This window comes from Ornithodoros turicata, chromosome 4 (genome assembly GCF_037126465.1).
Source record: "Ornithodoros turicata isolate Travis chromosome 4, ASM3712646v1, whole genome shotgun sequence".
In the NCBI taxonomy this organism is placed as follows: domain Eukaryota; kingdom Metazoa; phylum Arthropoda; class Arachnida; order Ixodida; family Argasidae; genus Ornithodoros; species Ornithodoros turicata.
The window spans coordinates 1,297,630-1,317,369 of NC_088204.1; the positions used below are offsets into that span (position 1 = coordinate 1,297,630).

Below are 19,740 nucleotides of genomic sequence, written 5' to 3' on the forward strand. Positions count from 1 at the left end.
TTCGGTAGAGTGAGGGCCGGCGAGAGAAATTACGGCCCCGGGGATGACTCCGGAAGGGTCCTGGCCGCACCCCCTCCTAACGTTTCCTGCGGTTCTAGCATCGTTCCACGTCGTTCATGGACACAAATAAATATCTTATCTATCTACCTCCACCCCCCTTCTTGCCGGCTCTGGGTAGAGCAGATACATATAACGCGCCCATACACACAGCTCCTGCCTGCTCCCCCAGTCACAGATTTAGCTGTTACACCTCATTCTAGTGCTGTGGACTTGGATGGTGAGGCTGCTTCAGAGGCTTTGTTGCGGTAATACGCTTTCCCTGTTTTTTCAATATTTCCACGATTCTAAGGTGATGATGATGATGATTGGTATTTTTATGGCGCAGCAGCAACAAAGGCTATAATGCGCCAAAACATTGCTAAAAGTGTCAGTAGTTAAAAATGGAATGACAAGGTTAAAAACAGTGCATGATAGAAATTAACTCGAGTATTGTGTTTAAAAAAAAATGTTTCCTGCCCTCAGCCAAATATTGTACCTCCACCACACTCTCCCACATAAGTTTTGTTTCCGGTATGGGACAGCAGCAGAGTCTCGAAGACCATGCCAAACGCAGTGAGGTGTAGCATCGAGTCACGCCATCAGTTGCGCTGTCTGGCGACTTTCGAGACGGAGATACAACGCAGTTCTTCCAGGAGTCGTCCTTGGACAAGACCTCGCTTGTTTTAACACCTCGTTTGTTTTAACACCTTTTAACCCCGTAACAGTCGTTTAATGTTTTTCGTTCAGTATGCAGTGGTGTCTTGCTGCCTGCAACTTGTGCCGTTCACGTTTTCACCAGCCTTTTCTGTTATGCAGAGTTCAATGTTGCTTCTTGACTTGATGGCACAAAGTACAATTCTTCTCCATCACTACGAGATGAACAAGTGTGAAGTACTACGTAACTTTTCATTGTCCCCCGCACTAAGTTGCCATTTATTAAAAGCCCATTATAGGGGTGATTCATTCACTCACGTAATCCCACATGCATGCACGCTAGCATGCTGCGCAACCTGGATTGTTTGCACCATTACCCTTACAGTAACGAAAGCCACACAAAGTCTTCACGGAAGTGAAGCTTCACAAAGCGCACAGCATGAACACAAACTTGGGAGTCACCAACTCCAGAACTGTCTTTGGTGTAGGATGCAGTTCTAAAGCACTTCTTCGGTCGTACACACTTCCGATATCGTAACAGTTCTGTCCTCATCGAGAGATTCCACGGTTGTCATTATTTCTGATATGCCAACATCCGCACCTTTCACAACCAGCTCCACCATCCTGCTCACTGCAGACAACATGTTTTCATATTTGTCCATTGGAAGTTTCGAGATCTGAGTGGCCAGCTGCTCCGTAAGGTCGGACACCTCCTTGTACTTCTCTTGCTCAGAAAGAACTCCTCTGACGTGGCCGTCGGAACTGTCCCCGTCGCTCGTAGCGTTTAAGTTACGGGAGTCTTTGTAATATTTCCGAGTCCATCGCAGTCCGATTCCTCCGGGGAAGAATAAGTCGAGCCCGGCAACGCGTCTGCGATAAAGAATGTGCTTGCAAGGCAGTTCCATCAAAGTCGAGAGCGGACAGTCGCACGCGTGCGTGGATCCTGGAATGGTGGCGCCACCTAGCCGTTCAAGAGCAGCGCCGTGCTTTAGCTGCGTTACGACCACGTTAAAGGCGTAAGGGGTGAGGTGTTCACCGTACCGCCTCTCGACGTCCGACATTGACGGATACGTAGGTTGCCGTAGAAGCGCGTCCAGGATACGTTGGTCCCGTTCCTGCCGCAGACTGTCCGTGACGAGAACGAGGTAGCGGATCGTTTCTCCGAGATTTTTGTACTTGGTGATGACGCCGGCAATACGGTTGCTGATGTGCTCCACCCTGGAGCTGGATCTGTTCACGAAGGCCACGGTGTCCCTCTGGAGACCCCGTACCCACTCGTGCCGTATGCCGTGCCAGTTTTCGTGAAAATACGCCGTCAACTTCGCGTTCCCGATGCACTCGAGTTCTTCGAGAAGCATGTCGTACTGGTCTTCGTGCTGAATGTAGCACATTTGCTGAAGTATTTCTAAGGCAGTTTGTCTCTCGACGACTGACAGCGTCATCTTGTTGACTGTGATGTCCTTCTTGAACGTTCTCAACACACGGGAGAGGCTGAGAACGTGCCTCGCGTTTTGGAAGACCTCTTTGAGCACCTCACATCCCGAAAAGCCTTTGTCGGTCATCACTACCTTTGTTCTGGAGACTACAGAATCACCACAGTGAAATGCTAACCTTTGGAAGGTGGCAGTCAGGGTGTCGCTGCTCTCCGACGCGCAGAACAACACGGCTATGACCGCGATTTCGCCGTTTGAGTCTTCTACGGAGACTAGGTAGAACGGCGTCGTCTGCTCAGATCTACAGATAGTTTCTACGAACACCACTTCGGGAAAACACGCGAATGCCCTGCACATGTACGGGTCTTGGTAGAAGATTCCGGTGAGGTTTTCACATTCATCGACGAGGATGTCCATGACCCCGCCATTTGCCTGCACCTGTGCGGCCAGAGCCTCGACGGTGGATGTGCCGATTCCTCCGTCCTGGTCCTCGGTGGTGCTGCTGACTTCCGTGCTGCCGTGCAACAACTCTACCACGTCTGGGTTATTTAGAAAGCTTTTAATACGTCTTCGTTTTTTCTTGGCAGGTGTGGTTCCTTCTGCATCATCTGGGCTGCTGAGGACTCCTTTCTGTTTCAGCATCTGTTTGTACGTTGCCTAGGGCAGAAAGGAAGCCAATCAGCTTTGTGAACGGCAAACACTGTTTTTGTTCCAGGAAAACGTTATGGCACCACGAATTGTCTAAGTTGAAGCCTCTTCTTTGAAGTTTAAATAAAGAAGGCAGCATGTACTACCTCATTGGTTGGATGGTTGTGTTGGTTAACTACATTCTTTATTTCAAGGTGCTGTCCGTCTTTCGAAACGGTGACTTTTAGCTCAGCTGGACAGCCGAATTTCAGCGTCCTGAAAATGGAGTACAAGTTTCAAGCTAGCTCTTCGTGATGACGATACAAAGTGAAGATAGCAGTTGGTTCTTCATGCTTCAACTTACTTTTGCTGTGGCCGGATTCCGGCGGACTTCGACTTGTGTATTCTGCCACCGTGAACGCAGCTGCAAGTAATTTCGTAGAATTGTAACTCATCCTTCACGAAGCGTTTAATCCCTTTCTTCCTGGCGCCGACGATCGTGCGTGTGGATTTCATAAAAAAGTGCACGAAGTTCTTTTTCTGGTACTCAGCTAACGCTGCAGCAAAAGCTTGGTAGCTCGGGAAAAGTGCGCCAACTTCCATCCTATAATGTTACGTTACAACCGCTGGCACAAATTTGCGTTTTTAGATCAATTCGATCAACTACACCGAAACCGCGAAAAACTACAACATCCATAAAACGAAACCATAACAACAAATGTTGCCAGACGGGATATGCAAACTGGTTCCATATTTCAATGCGTACTTCCCGTAAAATATGTGATTTGGTGTAACAGTTACAAATAAATTATTTAATTGACGCGAATTTAATTTACGCCGCCGCCCACGTTAGTGCTCGGAAATAGCATCCATCTGGACCATGATATGAATGCTGTCAGGGTTTCGACTTTCGATTAGAAAATATACGTACTCGATTACGACCCGATTAGTGCCATTCAGGGATTCCGGGTGGTCGAACCGAAACGTTTTTCGTTCCGGTTTGCGTACCGGTTCGAGGACGATGGTTCAGCGTTCAGCTCTGGAACAGTAAAACAAAACTTCTCAAGGTCGCGGCGCCATTGGTTCTTAGGGAGTGACGTTTTCCCGTTTTTCCAGAGAGGGAATTCCGTCATACCCTCAACATCCGACGTCTGCTCATGTATTCCATCGAATAGCAGTCAAACTACGCCACTATTTCGCGTGGGATTTTTGATACCGGGTCAGTGGTCTGCGAGGAATAAAATGACACCATTGTTTCAAAATCTATTGTAACAGAGCACAAACTTCTGAAAATGTCAAACATTTCAATAGTTGTAACGGCTGCATTACCCCCTTGGCAAGCCTGTCTGTAAAGGCCTTTGAGACTGACCAGACTTTGCAGCTCTTGAAAACGTTCTCTCCCCCCCCTCCAAATTTGCTTGTGTTTGTATCTAAGTGTTCGTTTCTGTATTAAATGTTCAGCTGAGTTTGAGTGTCTGTTCTCGTCATCCCTAGTCTCAGGGTTTTACCCAGGGACTGAAACTGAAACGAATATTGGCTCAGTTGCGGTTACGGTTCACGTCAGAACTCTGAAAGCGGTTTGGGTTACAGTTACGGGATTTGCCGTTTTAATGTTTCCGGTTACCGGTAACCAAAGAGTTGAACCAGTATTTTTTCAGTTTTCTCTAGGGTGTATCTACAAAATGTGTGGATGTCGCAAAGCGAGCTACAAAGTGCAAGTGGGTAAAAATGGACACATTTATATGTTGTGCTCCGAAAGCAGTCTGAAAGGGTGGTGCAGTGCCATCTGTTGGTTGAAGAAATAGTAAACTCTTTCTTCGGTACACTTTTGCCGTTTGCGACATTCCCAGTAAAACCATTTGTCATGGTCTCTATTTTGTCGTGCACGTTCCTTTCGTTCGTTCTGCGACAAGCTATGAAGCAAGAACAGCTGCATGCGTTTAGCGGTTAAGCAAACACATGAAAAAAAAGAAAAAACAGTTCATAACTCATAAGGGACGTACGCAATACATGTCATACGATGCGTATGTCATCCGATTATGGGTACAAGCGCATATAAGATGGTATGTTGTCTACACAGTTTCTGAAAGGAAAACATATGACGAAGAGTTCTACCTCGGTGATATTAACCTTTATGAAGTGGGAAGGGTCCTGTGGCTACCATGGGGAAACATCCCATGTCATCATCACTTTTCCATCACCTATTGTCATTGTTGTTTAACAGCTACACACTACACTACACTATAGCAGTAACCAGAGTTGGAAGGCGATACAAATATCGCGTCCAAAGTTGTTTGCGTTCACGCTTAAATCGATTCGTACGAACCGGTAACCGAAATCACATTTTTCGGTTCAGGTTACAGTTTTGGTTAATTGCACATGGAGGATTGCGGTTCCGTTCCGGTTCTTGAAAAAAATTTGGGCTCCAAGCAGTTTTCGGTTCAGTTCTGGTTTCAGTCCCTGGCCTCTCTTGCTTTTTAGCAATTCTTTCAGTGTGCCATTCGGTTAGGTGGCACTGCATTCGCCTGAGATGCTCAGACGCTTCTTTGGGTTTGTTTTCGAGAAGTCGCCAGCAGCACACCTGTTTGAACAAGTGAACGTGCCCGATTACGCCTGCTATAGGGTATCACCCCGCAGAGAAGGTACACTGGTCGTGTGTTTCATACACTTTTGTCTGTGCTAGTACATAACACTGACGTTTCTTCTCGCCTCCAATGTGTCAGCTTGGAACAAAATGCAAGAACAGACAACAAGAAGCCCAAAGTGTTGTACACTTTATTCAGTAGCACCACTTCACCCTTAAGGCATGTAAAACATTTCCTGAATACAAAATGGGGGCATTTGAATACCTGTCACTACAATGTGCACTACAAAATGTATAAGCATATAAAACAACATATGCAGTACAGCTACTGCAATAAATGGAACAAACACGATGGTGATGATGATGATGATGTGTGTGTGTGTGTGTGCGTACCTAAATGGGGCACGGGCATGTTTAATTCAAGGGCAGAGATTCACTTCAAAGGTTCCTGACACAAAACATCATTGCTTGCATGACAAGTTGTGGTGCCACCCCCTACACAATATAAGGCTACAATATAATGACACCTGATGAAACAAAGGTAATAAGAGGACTTAAATGGTTGTGACACTTTGATGGATGTGGTTCATTACAGCATGCATGCATTGTACTTAGACCCTGAAGTTTTCGGGTTTTATTTTTTTCCAAATTCGGGGGGTAAAATTCGGGTCAATCACTTGATGTCGAAAATTCGTGCAAATTCGTGCGGAAAAATTACCATCAGACTGAATTTGGGGATAAATCGGGCTCTATTGTCGAACAAACGTTCGTTGTACAGCCTATCCAGAGTATCAGACGTTGAGATCAACCGTGTATTTTTGTGAAAAATTAGTATGTCCTCGCCGTGAGGTGCCTAGCTTAGGTGCAGTTTTGCGGGTAGAAATCGGGTTTAACCCTAAACCGGTGAACCTCGATTCGGGGTGCAAATTCGGGGGGAAATCGGGTTTAACCCTAAAACTTCAGGGTCTAATTGTACTACACTCCAGAGTACTGAGGAAAAAAGAATTATTACTACGTGTTGTACTTGGTGAGATTCAAGCCCTAGAACACGTGCCTGTGTAAAGCGCAGACGTCAGAGACCTCAGAGCTGCGGCCACTTCCATTGGTAGCCGTAAGCACGTTACCTGCCTCTCGCGGCCTCAGTGGCAGTGACGCATGTTGTGATGTCAGAGCTGGGTGAGTTTTGGTACTGGAGGTGACAATTTTCTACGCTTCCACTACACTCTTCGCTGTAAAACTTAGAATGCAGGTTCATTTATGTTTATCTTGGACAACCTGGGATGACGTGTCGCAACCCCTTTAAGCTGCCATATTTACCCACGTAATTAACGCATCTTTCTGGCCAGAGTGGGTGCACTAACTATGAGACTAAAACCTGCACACTGTGCAGTACATGGTGGCCATGCCAGGGTGCGTGATATATGCGGGAGAAAGGTACCAACATTTGGGGGCACGTTGGAGGTACGTTACTTGCGTGTTAAGTGTGCAATAAATATGGCAGTTAGGGAACAGCTCGATTAATGAGCGGCGCAGTATGAGCAAAATATGATGCACAGTAACGTAGGAAGAGTACATTATCCCAACTTGTACCACTTGATTCCCCGATACAAAAAATTGGTTTTCTCATTCTAAACCGTAGAGAAAGAAAGAAGAAGAAGAAAAAAAGACAACAACATTTGCATGTTTGATTAAATGCTAAGATTATGTTTTGTCGTCTGCAAGATATTTGTGACGAAGACAGCCATTTTTCTACGGCTGCTGCAACACACACACACACACACACTCCCAGATGAAAAGGCACACCTGTGTGAAATATTTAGATGAAACATTTGAGCTTTGAGTGAACTATTAAAATGTGGAACGTTGGTGGAATGTCGGTAACCCATAACACTCATAAGAGTGCAGTGAACTTGTCAAAATTGTGTGTTGACGCCTTGTAACCTAGCTTTTTATCTCTATGTGACTGCGTGCAATGAGTTTGATTGTAACTTTATATACTATGTATCATGAAATAACAGCAGGACTTTGAGTTCAGCCATAAAAAAAAAAAAAAAAAAAGACATACTAATGGCGATATAAGACTGCTCTGTGAAATTTGGAGGCATATGTGTTTGTTCTCAAAATTAAACTACATACTTCTGTAGTATGTGTTGAGACAATGTTGTGACTACAAATGTTTGGTAAAGTGACTCACTGTGACTGACATGATTGTGGTCTCACTAAAAATGCCTCAGATCTTATGAAAAAAGTTCACAAGTAACAAAAAAAGAAAAACCTGCAACAAACATGCCAATTTCTGAGATGTGTATAAAAAGATCATGCTTCGTGCACTCCTTCATTGAAGAAGCACACTTTTGTGGGTGATCACTAGGGTTCCGTGTTTTCTGCATTTGCCAAAAAACACCCCCCGAATATTTTTTTGGGGTAATGGGGCATGTTCCAAAAAACTCAGAATTCTGTAGGTACCCGATTGCACTTTCGTTCTTCCGGGGCATCACATTTTCGTTTTTCCTTCTCCTCGTTTCCAGGTGGAACGCGATGAATACCGCCCCGCGTAGCTGCTAGCCTCAAGTTCAGGGAAAAACTTTCCTCCACCACTTTGATCAGTGGGTCAAGAGGCTTAAAGAACACGTGGAACCGCCGAACAAAGGCAAGGAAATTCTTTGGGTTCCCAAAGCTGCTCTTTTTCCATAGTCCTTCTCCCTGATGATTATAGCTGCCAATTTTTCTGCATCTTTTTTTGGCACAAAATTAAATTACAAAAATTTTTAATTAAAATTACAAAAAAATTAAAATTGAAATTATAAAAATGAAAAATTTTTAAATTGAATTGCCAAAAATTTAAAATTTAAATTGCAAAAATGTCAACATTTAACAAAGCTTAAAAATGCCAAAAAACACCCGCCGAACCTCCCCACGAATAAATGCCAAAAACACGGAACCCTAGTGATTACCCAGATGAATATCCTCCTCTCTTTCGACAGTATGAACTGCCTTAAAAAATCATGAACGTGAACAAAGAACGCAGTTAAAAACAGCAACCATAAGGCACAGAATGAGGGGCATGTACTGCGTTACCGTGACGACAATAGACCCAGATGTAAGTATGGCTGCCTGCTCTGCAGTGAAGCTCCACGGATTGGAGCCGTCATCGAAGTACATGGGACAGTCGTCGTCTGTAAAAGGTTTACGTGACTATCTGCTCACCTAATTCGCGCCAAAAGGAGATAAGACAATACGGCAGGAATATATACGGGGTGCTTTGTTTTTATCCTTTACAGATTTTGAATGAAAAAGCTACGAGAGCAGTGTAGATGTCGTTTGTGCAGCTGAGTCATACGGACAGGCAGACATCTCCTCGAAGAGATTGTGTAACTACAAGATGACCGATTATCTAAAATTCATTGAGTAACTCTTTAATTAGGGAATTTTGAACAAAAGTGAGATAGCATCATGGAAGATGGGCCTCGTCGAAAGCCATTCCATGTTGTAAAAATCCTGAAACAAACGCGTGCCGTGAAATATGCATAGCCCAATTTCGTTGTGCAAATGAGCCAAAACCAAAACCTCACCCCTCAGAGACACGTTGACCTTCACCGACGGAAGCTTATCTGGCCCACAAAGCGACCTGATCAGTAGATGAGCACCTACTCCAACAATCTCCATCGCTCCAAAGCACATGGAATGATCGAGCGTTCCTGATCGCATGATTTTGGCTCATTTGCGTTTCAAAATTCTGTGATGGATATTTCAATGCACGTGCACATTTTAGGATTTAAAAAGATTTCAACGAGGATTTTGACCAAAATCCCCTAATTAAAAGTTCTTTGAATTAGAGATAATTAGTCATCTTGTAGTCACAGAAGTGCGAGAATGTGTAGAGCATGTTGGTTGGTACGCTGAAACACGATGAGGCAACGCGACGGAGACGTGAGTGTCTCTGCCGTGTTGCCCCATCATGAATCCTTGTGGTTACATACTCTCTTCGCTCAACTGCATAAACAACGTTTATGCTGCTCTCATTGTTTTTAGAAAACAAATCTGCATAAGGATAAAATATAAGGATTATGTACTCACGTTCACGTTCGTATTCTACCATGTCCAAAGCAACTTGTGCTCCTTCAGAGAAGTTGTAACTGTCTACGTCCTGTCTGACGTGACAGAAAGCACCCACAGACTGAGACATCAGGACACGGTTTAAATCGGCCCTTTGGTACACCTGCGTTGACAAAAAAAAAAAAAAAAATTGGTTCACCAGATTGAGCGCTGCAATAGCGTTGCCACGGGAGTAGTAAACGGTGCGCTACTAAATGGAGACCATTCACAGATATCGAACATGCAGAGAATTTAATGCAACACCAAGAATGTAGTGCCCTTAGATATTGTTTGACTACTCAGAGCGCTGTGCCTAACTCACACCTAACCCTAGACACCGAGCTCCTCCTAGTGTGCAGAAGCATTACACGCAGGGTTTCTACTCACCCAGCAGCGGAATTTGCTGTAAGCATCCAGTTCATCGTAGGTGATAAGATAAGAGCGTAAGTTCTCTTTCCAGAATGCTATGCATTTCATCTGATAGTCTGGTTCACCTGGAAGAAGGATGGCAGAACGTTTGTTAGCCAGCCCGCTGATTCAACCTGTTTGTTCCTAAATATGGGCAATAAAATTTCGGGAGGATGTCACTGTGGTGCAAACGGTGAGTATAAGGCATCTGTAATTGACTACCGCAAAGCTGACGTTTGTAACCTCAGCAGTGGGCACCAACATCATCACCAATGGTGTCAGAAAGAGCGTGAGCAGAACATCCACTGCGGAAGAAGTTCTGCGGTGATCTCACCCTCCATAGCACCTCCCATAGCTACGCAACTGCTGGTCGCATTTCACAACTATAGAAGAGCTTCCATCGTGATGGTTTTTTTTTTTACTATGGAAGACATAGCAGAAAAGAGTGCCAACACAGATGTCAATGGCGGCACTGCTGACAGTCAGCTTTAGTTAAAGGGACTATGAAATTTCCCGAACCCCCATACTTTTTTTTCGATGGAAATCGTTCTTCCCGCAGAGAAACTAATATGCCACAAATTTTTCCGGACGAAATCGCTCCACTCTGCGAGGAGCACGCGCTGGAAATGTCTCTTCTGCGTTCCTCCTCTCCCGCGCATATTTCCCTGCCGATGGTGTAACTGTACGGACCGCTCTTCGGTTCCCCGTTACGTCACCGGTGTTGCACAATGGCAAGTAATGCCGCGAGCTCGCGCTGTGGCTGCCGCCACGATGAACGCATACACGGGATCCTGCGGCGCATGCTCCTGGCGCGATTCCTCGGCTCGGCAACACGTCACGATGACGTGTTGCTGAGCCGGCCGTGGTCGCGTCAAGTTACCCGTTGTGTCTCCGCTCGGCAGCTCATCACGGCGCGGCGCCAGCTGTCCTCCCTTCGCCGCTCTGTTTAAATTCGCTCCCGAGAAATCCGCTCGCGCGACGAAAGTAAAATTTCGGTTCTAGACTCAGAAAGATGTCTTCTTTCGAATGAAACGAAGAAAAAAATCGTTTCATAGTCCCTTTAAAATATGTACCTCCGCGACAACAATCCCCTCCAATGGAGCTTTAATATTGACAGCTATACGCTGAATTGATACGTAGGTGATAAAATCATTTGTCCATTTCTTGGTTTATCAGGAGGACGGAGGCAGTGATATTGTTGCCCTGCCAACAGGAGGGATCCTTCCAGCTGTCAACACGTTTGTAAGTCTGCACAGCGACAACACTACACTAGTGGACGTTGCTCCCATGCCCATGTAGATACACAGTTTTTCAAGCAACTATGGAAGAGACACAAACTGGGGAGTTTTGCCGCTCACTAGAAGTTTGGACTGCTAAATAATTTGGAACGATTCTATGGCACTTGCGAATTTGAAGTATTGGTTAGCAACTGTATTAGAAATTACTCCTGGTAGTATCAGACCACTGCAGTTTGGGCTATATCGATAGTTTAACTAGCATCATAGTTCAATTAAGCAGCCAATCAAAATTTCTCATACTTGCCCCATTTGACAATCCCCTATCTATCTCTGTTGTGTCATGTTTGTGAATTTAAAGGTTCTTGTACAGTATTGTACAGTGCATCGCCCCCACATATAAGGACACGAAACGGACATTTGACCTAGCGAAGACTACGTTAAAAACGACTTACTATAAATGTCGATGGGGCGTCCGAAATAATCAACCGAGATGCAGTAGTCTGCATCGATGCTGATTATACGTTGATCAGGGTCGCAGACTGAGAAATCGGAGATGTTTTCCTTACAGTAGACATTGGGGCGTGGAATTTGGGTCACGCCCCCACGAATTCGAGTCTCAAAAGGAATGTCTCCACGCTGTTCAAAACGGAACTTGCCGGCCACAGGGCACTTGATTGTTACTGGGTCTTGCGCTGTAAAGAAAGAATTTGGCCGTAGTTTGAAACAACGTAAAAGTTGCAGATGGCATACTGTATCTACGACAACGTGTTCCAGACTAATGACGAATTCGCATTTCAGTTTCCAGTTTGCAAAGTTCTTGTTAGTTGTCATGATTTCGGGTGCCTCTGGTCCAGTGGTTTTCGGGGAAATAACGGGTTCAACCCCGTTTTGGGGGGGGGGTATCAGAAAAAAACGTGTGAACTGATGGTAAATGTCGGGCGTTATTGGATATAACCCAAAAAGGTCGGGCCCTAGGTATAACGAGGATTCTGTTGCATATTTAATGCTCATGAACACGCTTTCTACACAGGCTGTTTAGGGTACGTTATGGTGAGCAATTCCAAAATGCGAGGGAACCGCAATAGATGTCTCATGGATGTCCCACGGATGTTTCAAGATGCATCGATGGAATTGACCAGCTACAGAGCATTAATCCGTGTTCACTGTTTGTGAAGAGCTATAATGTTGCATGCTGAGCAGCAACATCACAATTACGTACACTCTCAAATTACCTGCAGTATCGTTAGCAGATTAAAGCCACAGAGAATATAAAATGTGCAACTATTACTTACATATAAGAATGTCATAGCGCCACCGCTCCTTGCCAGGAAACATTGTCCAGGAACATACGGTTGAAAATTCTCCGACAATCATCTCTTTGCCTGCGAGGTTCAAAGTTTTCAAAATCAACAAGGTGAGGTGCACACAGACCCTCGTGTTGTCTGGATCTATGTTTTTCAAAATCAATTAAGCACATCTAATTAATTAATAACTAATATAATCAATTAACTATGTTAATCAATTAATTAAATTATGTTAATTAATTAATGAAAAATATTCCCTGGCGGGCTGGCTCTGACGCGGCTCTCTGCTGAGCCTCCACAAGTTTCGATGACGTAACCATAAGCCCACAAATTGAAATGATGTCATGTTATGGCGAGGGCACTCGTCTCCTAGCAACGATGGCGGCGAAGTCCGAGAGGTCAGATGATGTGTCACGTGGGGCTCCGCTAACGAAGCGCAAAAAAGCGCGCCCCCCCGGAAGACGCGAAGGGCAACGACGTTGCCAGATGAGCTCCGGGCGCTCTGCCGGAGACGAACATGACGTCGCAGTTCTCAAACATAAAAATTAATATTCTCTAGCTTTCGTGTCACGTAGAGCCAAAATATTTTGCAGGAATGTAAAGTGAGGCAAGAAGATTTCGGTAACATAACTTTGGTAGGATTCTAAAGGCACGAGATTTAGTCCGTAGTGGCGCTTTAACCCCACATTAACGCTATCACAAATGAAACAACATATGGGACAATAACTGTAACGGAACACCAACCTTTTCGGTAACGGATCACACTCTGGTGTCGTGGCACAAAATCGAAGCAGACATAATCCCGTTGACTGCAAGCAAGACGTGAACATCACATCAATGTGCATCATGATAGATGCTCACTCAACAGTGGACCTACGATCAGCGAGCTAATAAATAGCAACGTAACATACAGATATAATACAACAAAATCAACAATAACTCGGATATTGGTCATCTTTTACTTTTTGAATAACTTGGAGTCAGTAATACATCCTTGCAAGGTAATTGCGAAAATTAGTGCCACAAAACCATATACAAGAGGCACAAGACTGATTTGCTCGTAATGAGCCATGTATCTTAGCACCAGGGATCGGAACCGGTACTTTTTTCGGTCCGGTTCGAGTTCGGGATCAGGCATATTGGTTCAGTTCGGGTTTAGCTTTGCTGAACCGAAATTATCAGCTTGAACTGGTTCAGGTATATCGGTTCAGTTCGGGTTCGGCTCTGGGAGAACACCCCCCACTCTTGCACACACACAAACAAACAAAAATCGGTCTGGACATTTACAGGGATTGGAACAGTTACTTTTTTCGGTCCCGGTTTAACTGGTTCATGGGCAGTAATTTTGCTACATGAAAGCGAGCTTACGCTCACCGTACACGGTTGTAAGAGAAAGGTGTGAGATAACCGTTTCAGTCAGTAGTACAATTATTTCACCTCTGAACCGATTCCCGAACCGGTAACCGTACAAATTTTTTGGGTTCATTTCCGGTTCGGCTCAGGACAAGCAAAAAAATTGTTCGGATTCAGTTCGGGTCAGAAAATAACGTTTTTTTTCCAGTTCGGGTTCAGTTCCGGTTCCGATCCGTGCTTAGCACGTGTGCGACATAACTGAGTTATCGCGGTCGTGATGTACCATAACAACGCACCATCCGTGAATACCATGCCGTGCCATGAGCACCCTGTTCTGCCGCCTCTCGATGCAGACGTAGATCTGTTCCTTGAATCGCCCCGTGTCTGGCTTCCAGCGCTCAACGATGTGGGTCTTGTTGATGATGACCTCCGAATCAAAATTGGCTGTATTGAGCCAGGTACCCGTGAAGTTGTCGGGGAACTGGCAGCGTGGAAGTACCACTTCCGTTTTCACTGTTTCAAGCAAAGACACGTTGCACTTGGAGTGATCTTAGTGGTACGGTATAGCCAGGTGACTCACCTTGTTCTAAGCGATATCGTTCGGGTGACTCCTGGGGAGTCTTTAATATGGAGCACTCGGGTGTAATAGAAACGCCTATGAACAAATCGTCGTCCCTGTTGGCCAGCTGCAATGGAGACATTGTGGTGGATGTGAAGATTAAATAAACCACGAGACCTTATAAGCGACCAATGATAACCAAATGAAGCCCCGAATGAATGAAATGAATGATGCCCTACACACCAAGTACAGAAATATCCACGTGTGAAGCCTAAACGCATGCTATGCCTGTCCAATATGTGCTTCTTAAGTATTGTAACTATTAACTACCCTTAACTAATCTATAAGCATATGCACATTATGTAGTTACAAAGTACACAGGTGATTACCAATGACTGCTAGCTAGCTATCAATGCATACTAATAATTACTAGCTATCAATAATTACTTACTACGATCCATAATAAGGACTTGCGATGAAGCCCATCTTTTGTGATTGCCTTCTGCAAATTTCCTATTTTGAGACTGCAAACGCTATTATCCCTTCCTTTGGGCCTGCCATTCTTTTCAACTTTCTATGCAATTTTCCCGATAGTGTTCTTTAAAGACTAGACCGTTATGCCACTTGTTCTCAGAAAAGGAGTACGTAGGAGGTACTTACAAAGCACCTGTACTTCTCGTCAATTCTGCTCTCCCTGGCATTCATGACGGCAAAGTAATGGTTCTTCCCGATGTACCAATCTCCGAGGCACTTGAATTGCACTTCTGCAAATGAGACAGTACAATTGCACGGAATCATGTCCACTGTGCAACAAATCGATGCAACTCAAGTTCCCTAGCAGTAGTGTCACGGATGAGGTACCGTCAATGTATCCCGATGGATCCGTAAAGCAACATTCGAAAGTGAAGCAACACAGCAGTATGTCATCATTACCCATTCTTACTTTTTAGGGTTTGCGGGGACCACGACCTACTAGATTATAACGACCATGTCATAGGCACCCCTTCCCAGCACCGCATTTGGAAGCTAGCGGTGGCGCTACTCATCGTCCCATTTATTGCTTCCTCAACTTCTACAATACTTTGTACTTGAGATTACCTTAGTATTTCTGTACAAGCGGTGGATATTCCACGGGAGATGCTTCATTCTGAGGTTGATTGTCACCATCATTCTACGCGTTTTCGTAGGAGCTATTGCTGTCGTCTGCTACTGCAGTCGTACATACGCTTCTGCGCGTTCAGAATTCAAATTTCCATCGTCCAATCGTGATTCAGAGCTCGCGTGCCGATGAGTAGCGCCCCTAGCGGATTGTGCGGACGGGCTCCTCATAGGGTTTGCCGATTATGACACGGTCGTTATAATCTAGTAGGTCGTGGTGGGGACGATAGTAGTAACATCCCCTACCAATAGATGGCGTTGGGGCACCAACCGGTGTAATGGAAGTTACGTTACGGAAAAGAGGGGGAGCGTCTGATACAGAAAGATAGAAAAGGACGAAAGCTGTGGGAAGTGTGGCATTGGGCATGGGCAGGAGCTGTACCTATTGTATTGTTGTAGTGGGAGCGTTGCTGCTGTTGCTACTGAACTGGGTAAATAAACTTGTTTCTTGTTTTCACACATTGTCGTTGATGTGTTCTCCCGGCGGGTACAGCGGACGGGCTTCGCCCCGAGTGCAGGACTGCTCTCCTCAAATGTTTACAGCGGAGACACCCGCAGGTTATACCCGATTATGCCTGATTACGATTTACCCCCCTCCCCTCTTCCGGATTAGCAAAAACAGGGTTTGACCCGATATTTACCGGAAAACTGCTGGACCTGGGGTGTCCACACACATCCCTAAAGTCCTCAAAATAGATTTCAGAATATACATGTAGAGGTGTCAAGTTTTGTCACGGTCTCAAAGCTTACTAAAAAAAAAATAAGGAGAAAAACAAGAAACGGGTGGGGCGGTACCGAAAATCGCAACAGAAACAAAAAAAAACAATTTGGAAACTGAAACAAAAATGGGCCACTAACGACGGTAGAAAAAGGATTCTGTTACCTTTCCCTGCTTGAGAGTACCGTAATTTCACGCGTATTAGCCACGGCTTATGCGCGATTGTTTTTTCTCACAGGCGCTCTGCGGCTTATCCACCAGTGCGGCTTATTCACCGTGCGGCTTATTCACTGTGCGGCTTATCTGATGTAACAGGGACGGTGACAGTGGTTCCTGTCTTCTGGAAGGCCACTGGCATATCAATCCATGAAAAACGGGCAGCAAGGGCACAATCCAATCTTGGTAGGACACTACAACTGACCTCCTTTGTTCTAGACCACGCCGACCCCGGAGTATGGACCACGGGGTTTATGGCCTTCTCTACGGTCTCCTCTGTCGCACGAATCAGTCGCGTCGTATTGCCCGCGGCTTATCTGCGAGTGCGGCTTATCTGCCCGAAAATTTTCAAAACGTTCCTAGAAATGGGACCTGCGGCTTATCTGCGGTGTGGCTTATACGCGTGAAATTACGGTACTTCGAAATAAGTACTACTGGGATTTGCAGCTTGCTGGAGGAGAAACACAATAAAAATGAGTAAGTAGAGGCTATCTCACCTCCGTCCTCTGTCTCTTCCATGCCCTCGCACTTGCGGTAGTTGATGGTCAACTGCTGGTTCACGAGGAAGAACTGCGTCCCCGGTCGTTGGCACGCGGTGATATTAGCCTCCGGGTGTTTGCATTCGCCCGTGAACTTGTAGCTGTTGCGGTACGCAAACTTCCACACACCTTCCAGGCTGGAGCGGCAGTTCTTGGACGTTGGGTTCACAGCTGCAATACGTCGATAGTTCATTTGTCGTCTGCAACGATGCACTCGGAGCAACGTGGGACTGCTAGGACAAGCCGTTACACTATCGGTTAGAAAATTGAGATAATACTGATAAGCAATAAGATGACGTTCCGCGTTCCTCAGAAAACTGCATCCATGCAGATGAGCAAATTCAGTGTTTTTTTAGTGAACTGCCAAAATGAACCCCCCTACCAAATTCGCAAATTTAGGGTAAAATAGGGCAATTTAGGAAAATACCCTAAAAATATGTTCTTTAAAATGTTCTTTCTTGGCCCCTTTAATGTACATCCTCTGTGTCCTAATTCTTGGGCTGTTTGCTAGGGATTTAATTAAACGCAAAAGCTTAACAGATTAATTAATTACATTAAGCGAACACTTTAACTATAGTCCACTATTGCAACTCTATTTGCAATGGTTACTCCCCATGGTTCTGTTTTACCCTTCTCTCATCGCCTTAGCAACTTACAGAACAAAGTGATGAGCTCTTGGGCCGTGTCCAATGTCCTGCAGACTGTCTCACGATTTGGGACCTCACCCTCGTTCAGGTTAACGCAACCAGCTGAGGAAACAAAGCGTGTTAGTGCCCATTACAACGATTCCTTTGGAAAGTAAGTAGCACTTACTTTCAATCTTCTCCAGTACATTTAATGTACGGACGAAGAAGCGTATACAGTAGTAGCACTGTCTGAAATGAAAGCATAAGCGTTGCTCTAAAACTTCGTGGCAAATCTCCTTCTGAAAATTGTGCGCGTCAAGGCAATCTTTATATATCTAGTTTCTAATCTTCTTCTAGGTTTCAAACTAAGTTTCTGATCTAGTATCTAATCTTTATTTATCTTTATATAGCTCGTTTTCGTTTCTTTGCATTTCCTCGCCATGTTTTAACAATGTCACAATCGCAATATGTGCACGCTCATTACCCTCACCCAACACAGCTCCTTTCTCTTCAGAATACATTGAAGCTACCTTCTTGACAGCATTCCAATGCCAATGACTATCACCTGTTATTGATGATGTCATTACCAATGAGTCACCACAGTCACAATGTTAACGCATCAGATAGCAGCAGAAACGGAACTGTGCCAAATACAACTGCTGCAAAGTATCCATCCAAACATTTATGTGTATTTCTGGACGGGTTTAGGTGCCCTTAAACGTGTCATACGCGCACAATACTAAATACGTAAAATGTTATCAAGATAGCTCTGTCTTTTTTTATTCAACCGCACAAGCGTAATAAAAGCTTATTATTTTCAGTATTACTTCAGTATTTTCTTTGGGTTGAAGAGTAGATGTCGAAAAATAACGAGACTACTCTTCATCAAACTCAAAGGTTTGTAACTTTCGATGACACATTTCCAAAGTTACAACCAAGCATGTAACGTGACAGCCTTTTTTTTTTTCAATGTAGAAGTGCATACTTGTTGGGCTGCTTGAAGACAATGGTGAAGTTGTCATTGGCGGTGTTGAGCAAGCTGAGGCAGGTGCCCCGATTGTTGACGCTGGTCTCTTCTATTACAGTGTTGGTGTCATCACCATATTCCTTGGAGTACCATTCGCCTTGCAATGTCTCGGGAATTCTGCATCGCTCACCGTACCGTGCAAAACCTTTAAACAATTGCAGTGCTTCTGATTAATATTGTGTTTGATTGGTCGTCAATGTGCACAGCGGCGGACGCCCCCCCCCCCCCCCCCCTTTTTTTTTTCTCTCATCAGATAACAGCGTTAACAAAAACCGAACCTGTCAACAGAAACAGATAATCGCGTGAGATCGGTTTTCTTCATACATGTGACAGTGCAGGCATGACTATATGGATATGGTCAAAGCAGTCAGCGTTGTGACTTCGTCTGCTTAACACAGTCGCAATGAAAGCATCATAATTAAACTACAATGTCTCTCACTCACTCTCGCCATAAATGATGTTTAGTCAGTATACACTAGTTAACGACACCGCACTCCGGTTTCTCGATTGTGTGCATCACTGTCCGTGTCTCGCTGCCATCGCAGCATGTGCTGTTCTCCCACATGCACGGTCCCGTTGTTCAAGCAGAGATCACGACACATCAAAAGTACAGTTCGGTGTTACTGCTGCCGAATACTCAAACATGAAATTGGGGGCAACGCCTCGACATTCCTAAGTGCTTACGTCCGCACGCCAGAAGAAATTCAAGCAAGCTGGTGCAAGAATCGCAACCGCAATCAATGTAAACAACGGTACTCACCTACATGCAATGATAAGATCACAGATAACAGTGTAAATATTTGTGGGAAGCGCCAAACAATCTGCGAACCCGTGGACGGCGCCATTTTTGTTCTCCCCCTGGAGGCGGACTGAAGCAAACCGAAACTGGAGAGATACAACGTCTAGCCGTGCGCGACTGAACGCATCCTCCTCTCTTCGGGCGGAATTCCGCTCGCCTGGACGCAGGTGTCCTAACTCTGTCTAGTTCAAGGTCGAGAGCTGCAAACATACACTGCAATTTGGCAACGAAGTTTGGAGAACCTGGCAACTGCCTGCCTTTTCATGCGATTTCCCCCTATTTTGTCAAACCGCCAATTCTTGAGACTTCTTAGCTTGGCTGTATCACAAGGAAAGCAGCACGCCTGTGTCATATAAAGCAGAC

General features: G+C 45.0%; 2 protein-coding genes across 2 annotated transcripts; both read right to left on the bottom strand.

Annotated features, from left to right (window-relative positions):
- Positions 1–756: 756 nt before the first annotated feature.
- LOC135392605 (uncharacterized) lies at positions 757–3,549 on the bottom strand. The gene is made up of 3 exons (XM_064623312.1): positions 3,118–3,549; positions 2,921–3,029; positions 757–2,783 (listed from the first exon to the last, which is right to left on the bottom strand). Exons 1-3 carry the CDS (start codon positions 3,354–3,356, stop codon positions 1,191–1,193), a joined length of 1,941 nt encoding a protein of 646 aa, XP_064479382.1. The 5' UTR covers positions 3,357–3,549; the 3' UTR covers positions 757–1,190.
- A 1,961-nt stretch (positions 3,550–5,510) lies between these two features.
- Positions 5,511–19,451, bottom strand: LOC135390623 (uncharacterized). Its single transcript, XM_064620395.1, has 14 exons — positions 19,339–19,451; positions 18,537–18,723; positions 17,739–17,800; positions 17,582–17,674; positions 16,884–17,096; positions 14,955–15,058; positions 14,316–14,421; positions 14,032–14,248; positions 13,127–13,191; positions 12,371–12,460; positions 11,531–11,770; positions 9,820–9,926; positions 9,415–9,556; positions 5,511–8,513 (listed from the first exon to the last, which is right to left on the bottom strand). The coding sequence occupies exons 1-14, from the start codon at positions 19,421–19,423 to the stop codon at positions 8,341–8,343; spliced, it is 1,884 nt and encodes a 627-aa protein (XP_064476465.1). The 5' UTR covers positions 19,424–19,451; the 3' UTR covers positions 5,511–8,340.
- Positions 19,452–19,740: the final 289 nt, after the last annotated feature.